Source organism: Hippopotamus amphibius, chromosome 1 (assembly GCF_030028045.1).
Source record: "Hippopotamus amphibius kiboko isolate mHipAmp2 chromosome 1, mHipAmp2.hap2, whole genome shotgun sequence".
NCBI classification, from domain to species: Eukaryota; Metazoa; Chordata; class Mammalia; order Artiodactyla; family Hippopotamidae; genus Hippopotamus; species Hippopotamus amphibius.
Window position 1 is genome coordinate 77,220,575 of NC_080186.1, and position 18,793 is coordinate 77,239,367.

Genomic DNA, 18,793 nt, shown 5'->3' on the forward strand with positions numbered 1-18,793 from the left:
GTAAGTATATCAATTATACCCAAATTTTGATTTATAGATTCTTTGTAATTTCAGTCAAAATCTCAGAAAATGTTTTTTCATTATATTTTTTTCAGGAACTTTTCAAGGTAATTCTAAAATTTATATAAAACTGCTAAGCTTAGGCATAATCAAGATACTTTTGAATAAGAACTTCGTGGAAGGACTTGCTCTCCTAGATACCAAGTTTTATAAAAAGTGTGACGTTAACAAAGATATAGGCGGAGAACCTACAAGTGACCCAAGCACATATAAAAACTTGTTTTATAATAAATGAATAATGGGGAAATAATAGGATTTTCAAAAATGTTGTTGAGATAATTGGGTATTCATATGGAATAAAATATATTGGCTTCCTTCCTCATACTATACAGAAAACTCAATTCCAGATTTATTAATATATCTACACATGAAAAGCAAAAATACTTCATAATTTCAGGATTGGGAATGGTTTCTTGGATGAGACCTCTAAGGCGTAAACCATAAAGGAAAACATGATAAATTTGACTATGCTAAGATGAAGAACTTCTATTCATTAAAAGACACCACAAGGAAAATGAAGCCATAGAGTGAAAGATGACATTTGCAACATATAAAACAGAAAGGATTCATACTCAGAACGTTTAATGAACTCTATGATCAATTTTAAAAAAGACAAAACTCAATAGAAAAGTGTGCAAAGGACTTGTATGGGACATTTTCCTCCAAAAAAGGAAGTCAAGATGGGAATAAGCATATGAAAAGAAGTTCAGCTTTATGAAAATTAAAGTCAAAATGATATACCTATATAACTATACCCATACTGGTTTAAATTTCTAAATCTGACAGTGCTAGTTGTTGATGAGAACGTAGAGTGACAGCAACTGTCACAATGCTGGTAATCATGAACATTTTTACAATCAACCTGGAAAACAGCTTGGTGTTATCTAATCATGAGGACTCATCACTTCCACATCTATATACCTCCTACAGAAATGCCTTCTCGTGGATAATAGTACGCTTTTACATAAATGTTTATTGAAACAGTTTTCATGATGGCCCCAAACTGGAAACAATTCAATGTCTATTAAAAGTAAAATGGATAAATAAAATGTGATATATTAATCCAACAGACTACAGTCACCAATAAATGAACGAACTGTTATACATGCAACAATGTGGAGAGAGATATAAAAAGGTACTGTTGAACAAAGGTGTCAGATAATTCAGTCATACTATATGACTATATAAATCTTAAAAACAGGCAAAACTAAATTACACTGACAAACTTGCTAAATACTAAGTGCTAACCAAAATCAGGAGCAACCAGAACTCTCATACTTTGTTGGTGGGAAATTCTTGAGAAAAACTTTTAGCAGTATCTATTATATGTGAACATATAGATAATTCTCTACCCAGGAATTCCATTCAGGTATACACCCAACATAAATTCATACAGTATAATCAGCAAAACACATGTGCAAACACCTTCATAGTGGCATCATTTGTAAGAGTCAAAAATTTGGAAACTACAGAAATGTCCATGAACAATAAAATAGATAAATAAAATTGTGATATATTTACACAAAGGAATATTGTACAACTGTGAAAATGAACCATCTACAACTACACTTAATATGAATGGCTCTCACAAATATAATATTGAACAAAAGAAATCAGATACCAAGAGTACGTGCTTCATAATTCCATCAAAACAAAGTTCAAAAACAGGCAGAACTAATCCTTGGAGTCAGGATAATCATTACCTTTGGTGGGAGATAGTGACTCTTATGGAACGAACTTCTGAGATGCTGGTAATTTTCTGTTTTCAAGTCTAAACGCTAGGTACCCAGGTGTCTTCTGTTTATGAAAATTTATTAAGCTGTGCATTTACATGTGTATGTCTCCATATGTATATTTCACTTCAATGTAAGTTATAAAAAGTAAATGCTTGTTTGGAAATGCATATATAATAAAAACAATAAAAAGAAGAAAGAAAATAATTACCAAAATCAAGTTAATGATATTCACTTGGGAGGAGGAAGAGGCTGTAACCCAGAAAAAGCAAAAGCCAGGGGAACTATTTGTGATCTAGGAGGGGCAAAGTCTCCTTGGAGGTTCTATCAATGTTCTAATTTTTTACTTTAGTTGTGATTATAAGAACATTTGCTTTGTGTTATTTAACTATATGGTTATGTTTTAATTACATTTCTGTATGTGTTAGATTTCATAATTGAAAATATTAAAAATTAACCCAAAACAAATAGGTCAAAAATGTGTAATAACTTGGGTAATGTTTATTAATAAAATGTTAAATGAAAAATTGTGGTTTTTAAAGCTTATACATAAAAAATTAAATATACCAAAATATTAGCAATCTGAATGAACCATCTACATTTTAAAATTTTCTCAAAATTAACATATATTACTTACATATAGGTGAAACATGAATAAGACTTTTAAAAATGTGTATGCCTCAGTTAAGAAGGTTTTTAAGCATAAAATCTTTTATCATTCAATTTTTGATATTTATCCTATCCTACAAACATTATATTTATCTTTTTTCTACTATTTTTATCTGTTTTTTTAGGACCTATTATTCAGAAACCCCATCTTTTTTACTTATTTTATTTTAAATAACTGTTTTCTACAGGTGACCGATATACACGGAGTTGATGTTACTCCCAGACCTCTCTACCGTCCAGATCCATATACTGGTACAGCAAAGCCAAATAAACTATTGACATCACAAGAAGGATCCCATACGTCAGACTTTATAGCTTCCTACAGCCTTTATCAGAATACAATAAATCCTAGTATGTTAGGGCAGTTTACAAGGTAGAGTATGCTTATCTATGGTTCTTTTTTATATCTTATGTATTTTCATTTAAGTTGCACATATGTAACTTAGACACCAGTTGTCCTAGCCTCCCAGCTCTACTCACTCATCCTAGTGTGCCACTTCTACATTCCTCTCACGTTTTAACTAGATGTAAAGCTTGCATGTTTTAAGAGTTCCCCTACACTTACACCAAAACATTTGTGAAAAAATATATAGATTTTATTCAAGATTTCCTGAGGAACCAAAAGATGGGCCCTAGCATCGCAGACATATTTGTTCAATTTTCTTCAGTTTCTTTTAAGCTGCAATTTAGGGGCTTTCCTTTTTTCCTCCCTATTCTTCCATACAAATCCTTGTTCTTCTAGGGTTTGATTTCTCTCTTTATAACTTTCTTTTGGTAAATTACCTGTTTTGCATTTACATACGTAGATATTTATATAATTGAAAATTTTTAGTGCTTCCAATAGAGAAGTTGTCTTTGCACTAATAAAACAGTACTCCAAAAACAATCTGAAGATTATGGGGAATAGTGTATAACTTCCAATCTGACAAATTAAAAGTTCCAGATGTTAACTAAGCACAAAATTTTAGAAGAAAATATACTGCTCTAGAGTCTGCCTCCAAACTGGCATGCAGAAGTGTGGGAGTTCTCTATAAAACAAAGGATAGTCCAGTAAACTGAACTCGACCTTTGGAGGGCAGTTGGAACTATGTAATATCATGGAGTAATGTTAAGTTCCTATGTTTAAAGGAAATTATTTTTGGATTCTTCAATGTATCAATTTCCCACCAAGTATATAGATTTTATTTTAAATTAGTCTTGAGAGGACCTTTATCAAATTGAATAAATTGCATTTAAGATGGGATTTGAATAATAAGCAGAAACCTGGTGAAAAATGAAGGGCAGAGTGTTCCAGGCTGAGACCCTGAGGTAAGAGAGCTCCGTAAGGCTGAGGAACTTAAAAAAAAAGGGTGTGTGTGTGTGGGGGGGAGAATATTGATAATAAGATAAGATGGAGAGTCTGGGTAGTTAGGCTGTATTTTGGACTTTTATCCTAAACATAATGTTGGGAATCCACTGAAGGACTTTAGGCATAGATTTGACATGTCTTATTTCTCAAATATATTTAAAATGACTTTTTACTTAAAGAACATTAAAAATCAACTCAATATTTAAAGGACTAATTTATTTTTATCAACTTTGCTCATATGATTACAGTATATTTGATTTATCACTCTGATAATGTTTTCATTTATACATTTAATTGCACATAAGGACATCTAAATAAATAATGTTGTTATTCATTATTAAAGGTCAGTTTTAGGAAGCAGTACAGTTTCTAAGTCAAGTGTATCCACTATTGAATCAATGGCAGAAGACGTAGAAGAACCATCCTTTAAACGGGAAAGATTGGCTAGTTTTACAGGTAATGAAAATCCAATCTTTTATTTCAGTAACTGTTCATTATTTCTTCAGCAAATATGCTCATTATTTTTTGCGTGCTTGAAACTGAAGAACTATGGTAATCATTCCCAAATGCTGACCTGTGCAGTAGCTACATGAGAATTACCAGGATAATGTTTATATATTTTAAAAAATTCTCAAGCAACTCCCTTGCAGTACCAGCCTCAATAATCACAGACCCTGTTTTAAAAGAGCTCAGCTTCTAACTCAGGAGACAAATAATTCTGATACATTGTGATCAATGTCATATTAAGACATATGCAGAATGTAATGGAAGCACTCATTAAGAAAAATTAACTACTGTGGAGTGGAAAATAAAAAATGAGAAAATGTTCATCGAGAGCATTATTGGCTTTTTTTTTTAAACTTTTTTTTCACAATATGTTAATCTTTATTTATTCCTCCCAAATGTTTTTTTCTTTTAAAAAAGAGTTTTATTAAGATATAATTGACATACAAAAAACTGCATATATTTAAAGTGTACAATTTGATATGTTTTTTCTTATTGGTCATCTATTTTATACATACTAGTGTATATACGTCAACCTTAATCTCCCAATTCATCCCCACCACCCCTGCTTTCTCCCTTTGGTGTCATGTGTCTGTTCTCTACATCTGTATCTCTATTTCTGCCTTGCAAACCAGTTCACCTGTACCATTTTTCTAGATTCCACATATGTGCATTAATATACAATATTTGTTTTTCTTTTTCTGACTTACTTCACTCTGTATGAAAGTCTGTAGGTCCATCCATGTCTCTACAAATGACCCAATTTCGTTCCTTTTTATGGCTGAGTAATATTCCATTGTATATATGTACCACATCTTCTTTATCCATTCATCTGTTGATAGACATTTAGGTTGCTTCCATGATCTGGCTATTGTAAATAGCGCTGCAATAAACATTGGGATGCATGTGTCTTTTTGAATTATGGTGTTCTCTGGGTATATGCCCAGTAGTGGGATTGCTGGGTCATATGGTAATTCTATTTTTAGCTTTTTAAGGAACCTCCATACTGTTCTCCATAGTTGTTGTATCAATTTACATTCCCACCATCAGTGCAAGGGGGTTCCCTTTTTTTCCCACACCCTCTCCAGCATTTATTGTTTGTAGATTTTCTGATGATGCCCATTCTTACCAGTGTGAGGTGATACCTCATTGTAGTTTTGATTTGCATTTCTCTAATAGTTAGTGACATTGAGCAGCTTTTCATGTGCCTCTTGGCCATCTGTATGTCTTCTTTGGAGAAATGTCTATTTAGGTCTTCTGCCCATTTTTTGATTAGGTTGTTTGTTTTTTTGATATTGAGCTGCATGAGCTGTTGTATATTTTGGAGATTAATCCTTTGTCCATTGGTTTGTTTGCAAATATTTTCTCTCATTCTGAGGGTTGTCTTTTTCATCTTATAGTTTCCTTTGGTGTGCAAAAGATTTTGTTTCATTAGGTCTCATTTGTTTATTTTTGTTTTTATTTCCATTACTCTAGGAGGTGGGTCAAAAAAGACCTTGCTGTAATTTATGTCAAAGAGTGTTCTTTCTATGTTTTCCTCTAAGAGTTTTATAGTGTCTGGTCTTACATTTAGGTCTTTAATCCATTTTGAGTTTATTTTTGTGTATGGTGTTAGGGAGTGTTCTAATTTCATTCTTTTATATGTAGCTGTCCAGTTTTCCCAGCACCACTTATTGAAGAGGCTGTCTTTTCTCCATTGTATATCCTTGCCTCCTTTGTCATAGATTAGTTGACCATAGGTGCTTGGGTTTATCTCTGGGCTTTCTATCCTGTTCCGTTGATCTATATTTCTGATTTGTGTCAGTACCATATTGTCTTGATTACTGTAGCTTTGTAGTATAGTCCAAAGTCAAGGAGTCTGATTACTCCAACTCTGCTTTTTATTCTCAAGATTGCTTTGGCTATTCAGGGTCTTTTTTATCTCCATACAAATTTTAAGATCTTTTGTTCTGGTTCTGTAAAAAATGCCATTGGTAACTTGATAGGGATTGCATTGAATCTGTAGCTTGCTTTGGGTACTATAGTCATTTTCACAATATTGATTCTTCCAATCCAAGAGCATGGTATATCTCTCCATATGTTTGTGTCATCTTTGATTTCTTTCATCAGTGTCTTACAGTTTACTAAGTACAGGTCTTTTGCCTCCTTAGGCAAGTTTATTCGTGGGTATTTTATTCTTTTTATTGCAATGGTGAATGGGATTATTTCCTTAATTTCTCTTTGTGATCTTTCCTTGTTAGTATATAGGAATACAAGAGATTTCTGAGCATTAATTTTGTATTCTGCAACTTTACCAAATTCATTGATTAGCTCAAGTAGTTTTCTGGTGGCATTTTAGAACATTATTGACTTTTGAATTGGGTTTTTAAAGATAATAATTTGTCAGGAGAACAAATAGGAGAGGCCTATTCCAGGCAGAGGATAAAACATGAAGTAATGCAAAGGATTATGCAAGTAAAGATAAAAGAATGAGGAAATAATGGTTGACCAAAAGTACTGGAAGAAGTGAGTACTTTCTTGAGAGTCATTTGTGTTGGAGTGCAGTAAGGATGTCTTTTCCTCTAAGATGATAATGAAGGATTAGTGAAAATATTAATAAGGTTGGAAAAGTGCTTGGTGGACTCTTCTTTTTGGTGTTAGCATATGTAACAGAATGCTTCTGACAAGTAATAGAATATCCAACTACCATTTGCTTAAACAAATACTTATTTTTCCCACATTAAAAGAAGTTAAAGGTAGATAGCTTTTGGCTTTGCTTTTGTGGTTTAATTGTGTCAGAATCTGGATTGGCAGCTCTGCTATTCTCTTTTCGTAAGAATTTTCTTGTTTCTTGCCTCATGGTCTCGTAATACATGCCCCAGCTCTGGGTAGTATATCCACATTAAAGGCAGAAAGAAAGAGAAAGGCAGTAGCACCAGTCATGACTCCCTCATTTATCAGGAAAGTAAATGTTTTCCCAGAAGCTTTCCTTCTTTTTGTATATTTCTGCTTTTATCTCACTGGCCAGAACTGTATCACATTGCCACCACTAGATTCAAGAGAGCCTAGAAAAGCCAAATACTTGATTTCTCAGCCTGTATCAATGGAAAGAGGCCCGGGAAGGGAGAAAGGCTTAGCAATGAAAACTTAAACAATTAGCAATGTCTGTTGTAGGAAGAAGCCTATCCTCTCAGGAGGGGACAAAGAGAATTGAATTATTGTCATAAGCTTCCCCGGCAGTCTCTACATATATACTTGCCACCCTCCAATTTGTTTTTCCAAACTGTATGCAGAATTGAAACTACTCTCCTTCTTGGATGGGACTTGAACCCAGCCAAAGCTCAGATTGGGACTTGAACCCATGGAATGGGACTCAAACCCAGCCACACCTCAGACTGAGACTTAAACCTACAATTCCTGACTTAGGAGAGGACTCAAATCCACTGTCTTTTAGTTGAAACTGCTCACCTGGTGCTAGGACTTACTGAAGCTCAGGTTCTTTTGTCTCCTTGCGGAAAGAATTCAGCATGAGGCAAAGGAATAGGCAAGAGTGAGTTCATTAGCATAGAATGCTGCTACAATGGGCAGGCAAGGGAGCGCAGCTCTGAGAACAAAGAGGGCTGCATTTTTATAATCAAGGAGAAAGTGGGGAGGGGAGAAGACCACCTTTTTCCTCATTTTTGGGTAGACATCAAGGCTTACAACATTAGTTCCTCCTTTGACCCTGTATGGTCTAATGGGCACTGTCATGATGCTATTTAAATATTTATATCAGCAGAAGGGTGGTGACATATACTAATACGTGGTAATTCATCTCAGGTTTTGGTATAATGTCCCCTTTCACCTACTTTCTTTCCCTTTTCACCTATATTTCTGGCTTGCAGAAATGCTACTCTTCAAGGACCAGTAACTCCCTGACTTCATGTAACAAGATTCAGACCCCATATCTATTGTCTTGTATTTTAACAATCAGGGTTTGTGGCTTGTGTGTTCCTGATACTTGGATGCATCTGATCTTTCTCCAAGATAGTGTAGATTGTTGCTAGGTTACTATATTCTTTTCTTGAGTGGTCAATAGTTTACAACAGTCTCCCCAAACTCCCTTAAAATTTGCTTTCTGTCCTTAGTCCCCTAGTGGGACGTCTAAACCAACTATTTAATTATCCTACTCTATCCCTATCAGATTGATCTTTTTAAGAACACAATCTAATCTCATTCTCCCTGCTTAAAACCCTCCAGTGGATTTGCATTGCTTTATCTTAAGATAAAGACGAAAATCTTTATGAAATGATTTGCCTTGAGGCCTACCTCTTCTTGTCTATATCAAAAACAAACAAACAAACAAACAAACAAACATAACAAAACTTCACCTCCTTGAAGAGTAATATAGGTGTTTATATTGTCTTGGCCTGCTGGTGAATTCTAACTACAAAGTCAAGTCTCTAAAGTGAGTCACACCCAAACAATTCTACTTCTGTCACCTGGCAACTCTTTTAGATTAGCATTTCTTATTCTTGAATGCACATTAACATAATCTGGTATACCTTTTAAAATTCCACACTCAAGTCTTAATCTATGCCAATAATATTGGAGTATCTGGCAATGGGGGTTTGGCATAAGTAGTGGTGTGCTGCTAAGCATAAAACTACCTGCTCTGAGGTAGGGGAAGTCCTAATTTATAGTATTTGCCAATATTCGTGGTATAAATACTTTCACCCCCACAAATTTCAAGCTACCAACATGAAATGTCTGAGTGGGAAATTTGCAAGAGATGCTTAGTGGAACATCGTTATTTACTATGTTTACCATACAGATACAATAGATATAAATAACTGTAAGAGATTAGAGAATAGTAAAATTTAATAGCATAGTTAGGAAGTGATGAGTCTTGAGTAGTTATTATCTTTGTTTTTAATATGATTTATTTAATTTTAAGTTTGTATAATTTAATTTTGAATAATGACTGTATTTAACAATTAGGTCATGAAATTCCTGATGATGAAATAATTGCCCCTTGCAAGCTGGTACAGGCCTGCTCTAACACACTTCTGGGTATATTTAAAATTTTTCCACGTGATTCTAATGTGTAACACTTTTCTAAATTAGTATTAAAAATACTGATGCTTAGACCACATGTCCAGAATTCTGATTTAATTATTGTGAAATGAATCCTGAACATCAAGATTTTTAAAAGCATTCCATGTGATAAGAAATGTGCAGTGAATTTTTTAGGATAGTGAAACTATTCTGTGTTATACCATAGTGGTGGACCCATGACATTATGCTTTTGTCAAAATCCATAGAATCTTACAGCATAGAAACTAAACCTTAATATACTACATTAAAAAAAAAAAAAAGCACAGTTAAGAGATCAGAGAACCCTAGAATGGAATACAGATTGTGGAATGGAATACAGTTAGATAAGAATCTAACTGCTTTACAAATGTGTGATGGGGCTTCCTAGGTGGGGCAGTGGTTAAGAATCCGCCTGCCAATGCAGAGGACATGGGTTCGATCCCTGCTCCAGGAAGATCCCACATGCCGTGGAGCAACTAAGCCCGTGTGCCAAAAAAAAACAAACAAACAAAAAAAAAACAAATGTGTGATGAAACTTCATTGAGAGACTGGGGGTGAGGGGAAGGCATAGCCCCAAGTAATACTGAAACTGAATGGAGACTAGAAGATTAAAAACATGGAACTCCACATAACCACCACACTCTAGTTGATAAAATCATTTTTCGTGGGAGTATGGGTTAACAATTCTGAACCATTGTACATGTATACTAGGATTGAACATGTATATAAGTGGAAGGCAGGTGGTAGAAACTAGATTTCTCACTGTCACTGGAGTGGGAGATTGTAGACAGACAAGGGGGGAAGGTTAGAATTATCCATGTGGTACTGGATGAGAATCAGAAATTTTAAACTCATGTTTAGCTTAATAGATACAGGTTATATGTATGTATGTATGTTTTTATGTATGTATGTATACATGTATGTATGTATGGGTTACTATAGGCACAAATATTTCTTGGCTCTGTCTGTTAGGAAAGCCTAGAGAAAAATGACACCCTTATAGCAACAAGCATACCTAGTGCCCAGATCTTGGTTCCTAATACCATTCTCCAATAAAAGGAACCAAGGGTCTTTGGAGAAATGACCGATTCTAGACTGGAGCAGGGAACATATAAGGCGAATCAGAAAGTAAACAAGTGCTAAGAAAAAAGCCTACATGAAACAAACAAGAAATGGTGGGGGTATGTGAAAAGGACATAGCAGCCAACAGAAAGCTTGCAATGGTCAAAGGAGGAATAATTTCAACAACAAAATATATAGTGTAATATTGGATTATAACCCAAAGTATAAAGAAAACATCCATGAATCCATAGTGATGTAAATACATAACTGAATAAATTGAGTGAGAACATACAAATCTCCCATACAAAAGAATTCCAAATAATTTATGTAGATATTCCTCCTTCAAGAAGGTGGCACTTAACTCTCCATCTCATTTAAGTGTGGGCTTTGCATATTGACTTTCTTCTAAAAAGCACCTGATATAGAAGGGGAGGGAAAGAGTAACTTCAAAGCAGAGAAAACTGACAAACTCTACCTCAGGTGAAGGTGAACATCATCAGTAGTAAGTCATGTTGAAAACATGTACCCTTGATATGATATGATGAGAATGACACTTTACCTCTGTAGTCTTCCAGAAATCCATAACCCCTGTCTAATATCAGACAAACCCAATTGAAGGACATTCTACAAAATACATGACCAGTACTCCTGAAAACTCAAGGTCAGAGTAGCATTGACATATACACACTACCAAATGTAAAATGGATGGCTAGTGGGAAGCTGTTGCATAGCACAGGGAGATCAACTTGATGCTTTGTGATGACCTAGAGGGGTAGGATAGGGAGGGTGGGAAGGAGGCTCAAGAGGGAGGGGTATGGGGATATATGTATACATATAGCTGATTCACTTTGTTGTATAGCAGAAACAATCACAACATTGTAAAGCAATTATACTCCAATAAAGATCTGGGAAAAAAAAAACCACCCTCAAGGTCATCAAATCAAGGGAAGTTTGAGAAATTGTCACAATCTAGGGAAGCCTAAGAAGACACAATGACTAGATGTAATGTATCCTGCATGAAATCCTGGAAAAGAAAAAGGACATTTGTTAGAAACTAAGGAAATTGGGATAATGTATCTACTTTTGGTAACAATGAAGTATCAGTGTTGGTTTATTAGCTGTGATAAAAGTACCATAGTAATGATAACAATAGGAAACACTGGGTACAGGGTATACAGAAACTCTTTGTAATATTCCTGCAAATTTTCTTTATATGTAAAACTATTCTAAATTTAATATTTATTAAATGTTAAAAAAAAACCAAAACACGTCTGGGGTGAGTCCCAGCAATCTTTATTTTAATCAGCTCTCCATATGATTTCGTTGCATGCTAAAGTTTGAGAACCATTGCTTTTACTGTATAACAAAGAGGAGGCTTATGGTTAGAAAAGTTTATGGTTTTAATTACCAGGTAGGAGCCAAACAGCATCTTACCTACAGATTGTCTGGATGCTCTCACTGAACAAATGAATAAGTAATAGATATCTTTTACATGAACTCATAGAGAAAGTATCTTCATATGTATGTAATCCATTTGTGGGAAGGGTGAGAATAAAATGCTTTTGTGATTGAATTGCACTGTAATTGCGTCATTCCAATTCTAGCTTAAGTAGAGGCCAAGGAAGGCTTTGTAAGTTGTTGGGCTATTGGCATCTCTGAAGGTAGCCAAACGATGACATCCCTTTCCCCCACACAGTTCTGAATTAATTGAAAAATATAATAAAGGCAGATATGGTATATAGGAGCCAGATTATCACATTATGAATAAAGGCCTGCTGTTAAACTCCCAAATTTGACAGACTTACCCACCCATTCAATAAAGGATCTAGACCACCTCAGGCCTAGCATGTCTGTGCCATAAAGCTACCTTGAGGTATATGTAACTAAATCTTAGATGAAGATCTGGTGGTCTTAAAGAAAGAAAATTTATAGAATCAAGAGCCTAAATTTCTAGTCTCAGAACTGCCAGTATTCCTTTGTGACTTTAAACTTCTCACTTAGCCTCCATGTGTTTCTCATTTTCTTCACTGATAAAACAAACAGTTTGATCTAGATGTATCTCCAATTGTGTCCATATGGGTAATTCATTTACTTTTTCACTTACCCTATATCTAACCTTAGCTAGATTTTACTTACATAAATCACCTCTCCCTCATATTTTAAATATTGCATAAATAATAAAAATTAAAGAACATTTTTAAAAAGAAGAATCCAATACTATAAAAGATTAGCAATTAAAAATTTTGTTTCCTGAGCTTCTCCACATGCATAAGTATTTTAATTGTTATAATCATACCGTGGGTTTTATCCTGGATTATTCTGTCACAACATTTTATCACATTTTCATGAGTTTTTAATATCATATTTAATTACTACTTAATATTCATAGATGAGTATACTATTATTTATTTAGCCATTCCAAATGTTGATGATTGGTTTGTGGAATTAGTAGCTTGTATGTTTTTTTTAGGTTATAAGGAAGGTGTTTTTCTCAGGCTTTGAGCCTTCTTAAGGAGACTGGGCCTTAATCTCTGGAAAATACATACCCTTAAGTCTAGTTTTCCTAAAGCTTTTCAAGCTTTACCCATGTCAAAGCCTCATGGATCCCTGCTTCACATGCTGTTTTTAACAGAAGACACTGAACTCCAACCTATATACCTTGTCATGGCTCTTTATTACCCACACAACCAAGTCCAAACTACCCAGCCCTGACACTCCATCCTCAGTGAAATTTTTAAAAAACCTTGGACTTCTGACAAGACTACAGGCTTGAGGCTAACCCTTTTCAGTGTATTTTCTTGCATAGATATGAGCCTATTTTTCTCCTACATTTAACCACAACTTTCATTGGAGAGTCTTTTTAGCTCTTGATGAAGATGATTAGAGGTGGGCTGTAATCTAAATCAAAAGTCAACCAATAAGAAGGACAAACAGAATAAAAGACTATTGTGATACAGACTAGAAATTAGCTTCAGGGCTCAGAGAAGGGTTGCATATTATCCGGAAAATACACTTGCCCATATTTCTCTTGAGTTGTATCAACAGTCGTTCTGATAATATTATGGGATAGATGTAATGGGATGCTCTTGCAGTCATGACTACACATTTGAGATGGGAGTAGGCTTGATATAACAGCAACGGAGACGGTTTATGAGCCATAGGATCCAGTTTGGCTTCACAGGGATTAAATAGACTACATCTCACAACATGGCCTACTCCTTGACCATATAAAGCCACCTGCACTGTATGACTCATCATGATATTTTGATGAAATGAAAATTAAAAATAGCAAGTAATAAATGATTTTTATTAAGTCATGTATTTTAGATTTACGAGTTATGAGGGCAACACCTGGAAAAATTGTAACAAAAGAAGACCTGGAGAAGACTATAGAGATAATACTCACAGAGACAGAAACAATGAACTTTTTAAACCTACCAACAGTCATGGTTTCTGTAGAATCTGAAGAAGCTGAGAAAGTAAGGTATGTATGGTTCAATTGTTTACATTGCTTTTGTAATTTAAATGCTAAATCAGAGGCTCTTATCCTTGTTTCTGTCTTTGGGGATTTCTGGATAAACACTCGTGGTATATGTGCCTGGTGAAATTATATATGAAGTTACATATGTGCCCCATGAAATTACATGTAAAGTGTTTATGTTGTATGTTCTTCCTAGATGAGGAACCCATAGCTTTACCATGTTCTTTAAAAAGTAGGTGAGCTACTAAGTCAAATAATAAAAGAAATAAAGGAAGCTTCTAAGTCTCAATATAGGTTTTAATGATTTTTTCTTTTATACATTTATGAATTATTTTCAGTTTAAAAAGAAATGACTGCCATTTTTATATTCAAAGCTTAAGAAGGGAAAATATGTTATGAGGAAATGAATGAATTTACTATTGAGAGCAGACTTTTCATTTGTCTTTATTAATGAATATAAGTGGATCATTAGTTTTTGCCTCACGTATTTTGAAGCTCTGCTGTTAGGCACATACACATTAAGGATTGTTATGTCTTTTTGGAGACTTGACCCATTTATCATTATGTGATGTCCCTCTTTATCTCTGATAATTTCCCTTGCTCTGAAGTCTGCTCTATCTGAAAGTAATATAGCTACATAAATAGATACATAGATATAGTTATTCAGATTATTTATCTTCAAGTATAATTTGAATATGATTCATAGTACTAAATATTCATCACTAAAATAATTTTATGGTATTACTTTTACAAATATAAATATTTTTACAAATATAAAATATTGTAAAATTGTTTGGATTATAAAATATAGTACAATTAGATCTCAAATAGCCTACTTTTTAAAGCTCATGAGACATAAGGGAAAGCTCCTAGGTCCAGAAGAATAACAATGGGATAGATAAGTGATCTGAAATCAGAGAGGGAGAGATGCTAGTAGCAAACGTTAATATTAGCACATGGATTTAGAGTCCACTAGCAAGTCTTGGATCCCCCACAAAATGAGAGAGCTGAAGGACAGATTCTTGTATTAAACCAAGACCCTTAAAAGAATCTCAGTTATCTCAAGTGGTCCCAGGTCAGTAGAGTCTCCTAGCTACTATCATAAGCAAATACAAATCTCTGGAGGAAAGCATATCCCATTTAAACTCTCAAGATTTGCTCAGTTTGAGTTTAGTAAAAATACACCAAACCAATAAAGAAACAAGTCATTGTGAATGAGAATTTAAAAAATTAACAAATCCTAGATCTAGATCCTGAGGACTATGGATATCAGTCCTTGATAATAATATTATCAAGTATAAAGTATAAAATATATGTGAAATATTTAAATGAAAGATAGAGTTAAAACATCATTAACACTAAGAAACTATCAAAATGATGACTCATAATTGAAAAAACATTTAAAAAGAATTTAAAAAAAAGTATGTTTATGTAATTGTTAAAATTAAAAAGTAAGCATCAATTTAATCTTTGATATTAAAAATATTTTAAAAAGCATTTAAAATTTAAACAGGGTGTAATTGAATAGATATTTAATAAACTGGAACATAGATCTACATAAATTATACAAAATAAATCTTGGAGAAAAAAATGGCGTATAAAGCATCAAAGAGAAATTAAATAGCTATTGATAATAGACTAAAGGTCTAACATACACTTAATCAGTTCCAAAAAGGTGGAATAGAAAGAATCGAAGAGAGGTACTATTCAAAGAGGGTAAGGATTTCCCCAAACTATTACAAAATGCCATTCCACAGAAACAGGAATAAATAAAAAGAAATTCACACACACACAAATTGTCGCATTGTACTCATATTCTAAAATACCAAATATTAAAAGGAGATTTTAAAAACAGAAGAAAAAAATAAAGAACACATCACCTACAGAGGAACAAACCAATAGCATTTTTAGGGATAAAGAGGGTTGCTTCATAATGATAGGAAGATATGATAATTCTAAACTTGAAACCCCTAATAAAACAATCTTTTAATATGTGAAGCAAAAATTAGAAACTTTATAAGTATCTTATTAAAGTAGGAGGTATAAATATACCTATCTTAATTATTGATAAGTCAATAAGATAAAAAAATTAGTATAGTTATAGAAAATTTGAACCAAAATATATTTTAATGGTCATATATAGAACTCTGAATTCAACAGAGGACACACATTCATTTCAAGCACACATGGAACATTTACAAAAATCATCCATGTACAAGGCCATGAAGCAAGGTTTCAAAAATTTCAAAGAAGTGGTATCAGACAAACTAAATTCTCTGACCATGTGAAGCGAAGTTAAAAATTAATAACATATATCTCAACTAAAACATAGACGCATATTCACATATGCTTTTGGAAGTTAAAAAGCAAATTTGTAAATTCCTCATAAGCCAAAGATGAAATCATAATGGAAATCAAAGAAATACTCAGAACTAAACAATTATGAAGATAATACATTCTATGGGATGACACAAAAGTAGTACTTTGAGGGATATTTATAGCTTTAAGTGTCTATATCAAAGTTCATAAAATCTATGTGGAAATAATGCTAGGATATTTTTGGTGGGTACTGAAAGTTGTAGGGATGTTGAGGCGTAAAGTGTAAAAGAGCCCTTTGGCGGTAATTTAATGCAGTGTTTCCCTAAGAGGCGTTTTGGACTCTCACTTTTTGGTGCAATCCACATTTAAAAGGTAATTTTAAGAAAAAGTATATCAATATAAAAAGATATATGTTAAAAATTAATTTTTATTAATGTCAAGTATATATTATTTTTTATAGCCGGAGAAACAAGAACTATGAGACTCTTTGTCGAAATAGATTAGGCAATGACTTATATGTAGAAAGGATGATGCAGACTATTAATGGAGCACCAAAGAATAAAGATGTTCAATGTGACAAGATCATGAAGGAAGACAAAGGTAATTTGTTTTATTCTGCTTGATAAATTACCGTATTTTAATATACACTCTGAGTCTGTCAATTAACAAATAAATATTAAAGTATATAAGGCAAAAAATAGAGATGATTTGGCCAAATCACAAACAGTAGCTGGGTACTGTGATCTACAGCTTTCAGAATTTGACAATTAAGTTAACAAGTAATAAATACAGATTTAGAAAATCTGAATAACAATTATTAATCTTGATTTTTATACAAGCTATGTTATAGAACTTTGTATTTTTCAAATATTTATGAAACATTTATAGAAACTGATTGTTTACTGTAACAAAGCATATTGATCACAACTAATAAAATTTAAAATATGCCAAGCACAAAAGAGGCTTTTCACACACAGCCATACCTGGGAGATGTTGTAGGTTCGGGTCCAGAGCACTCCAATTAAGTGAATATCGCAATAAAGTGAGTCACACAAATTTTTAAAATTTCCCATTGCATATCAAAGTTATGTTTACACTATACTGTAGTTTATTAAGTGTACAATAGCATTCTATCTAAAAGAAACCAATGTATATGCTTTAATTTAAAATTCTTTATTGCTAAAAGATGCTCACTATCATAGAGCCTTCAGTGAGTTGTAATATTTCGATGTCGATGCTGCTGACTGATCAGTGTGGTGGTTGCTAAAGGCTGGGGTGGCTGTAGCAATTTCTTAAAAGAAGATAACAATGAAATTTGCCACACTGATTAACTGTTCCTTTCATGAATGATTTCTCTGTAGCATGTAATGGTGTTTCATAGCATTTTACCCACAGTTTAGAACTTCCTTCAAAATTGGAGTCAATCCTCTCAAACCCTGGCACTGCCCTATCAACTAAGGTTATGTAATATTCTAAAGCCTTTAATGTCATTTCAGCAATCTTCAGAGCATCTTCACCAAGAGTAAATTCCATCTCAAAAAATCACTTTCTTTGCTCCTCCATAAGAAGCACCTCCTCATCCCACTCAAGTTTTATCTTGCAATTGCTGCAATCCATTCACATCTTCGGGCTCTACTTCTAATTCTGGTTCTCTCTGCTATTTCCACCACATCTATAGTTACTTCCTCTTCTGAAGTCTTGAACCTTTCAAAGTCATCCATGAGGGTTGGAATCAACTTCTTCCAAACTCCTGTTAATGTTTATATTTTGACCACTTTCTATGAATGACAAATGTTCTTAATGGCATCTAGAATGATGAGTTCTTTCTGGAAGGTTTTCAATTTATTTTGCCCAGTTCCATCACAGGAATCACTATCTATGGCAACTGTAGCCTTACAAAATATATTTCTTCAATAATAAGACTTGAAAGTCAAAATAACTCCTTGATCCATGGGCTGCAGAATGGATATTGTGTTAGCAGGCATGAAAACAACATGAATCCCATTGTACATCTCCATCAGAGCTCTTGGGTGACCAAGTGCATTGTCAATGAGCAGTCATATTTTGAAAAGAATCTTTTTTTTTCTGAGCAGTAGGTCTTAACAGTAGGCTTAAAATACTCAGTTGCCATGTTGTCAACAGATGTGCTCTCATCTAGGCTTTGTTGTTCCATTTATAGAGCATAAGCAGAGTAGATGTAGCATAATCATTAAGGGCCCTAGGATTTTCAGAATGGTAAATGAGCATTGGCTTTAACCAAAGTCACCAGCTGTGTTAGCTCCTAACTGGTCAACTTGTCCTTTGAAGATCTGAAGCCAGGCATTGATTTCTCCTCTGTAGCTGTAACAGTCCTAGATGTTGTCTTCTTCCAATATAAGGCTGTTTCATCTATGTTGAAAATCTGTTGTTTACTGTAGCCACCTTCATTAATTATTTTAGCTAGGTCTTCTGGTTAACTTGCTGCAGCTTCTATTCTACATCAGCACATGCTACTTTACCTTGCACTTTTATGTTATGGGGATGGTTCTTTCCTTAAACATTATGAACCAACCTCTGCTGGCT

At 33.8% G+C, this 18,793-nt stretch overlaps 1 protein-coding gene across 1 annotated transcript in view; it reads left to right on the forward strand.

The window, feature by feature from the left end:
• DNAI4 (dynein axonemal intermediate chain 4) overlaps positions 1 to 18,793 on the forward strand; it is a 123,672-nt gene that overhangs the window by 30,410 nt on the left and 74,469 nt on the right. The window contains 4 exon segments of the mRNA XM_057717036.1: positions 2,651 to 2,835; positions 4,154 to 4,266; positions 13,759 to 13,915; positions 16,692 to 16,831. Of these exon segments, the coding sequence (XP_057573019.1) occupies positions 2,651 to 2,835; positions 4,154 to 4,266; positions 13,759 to 13,915; positions 16,692 to 16,831 (595 nt within the window).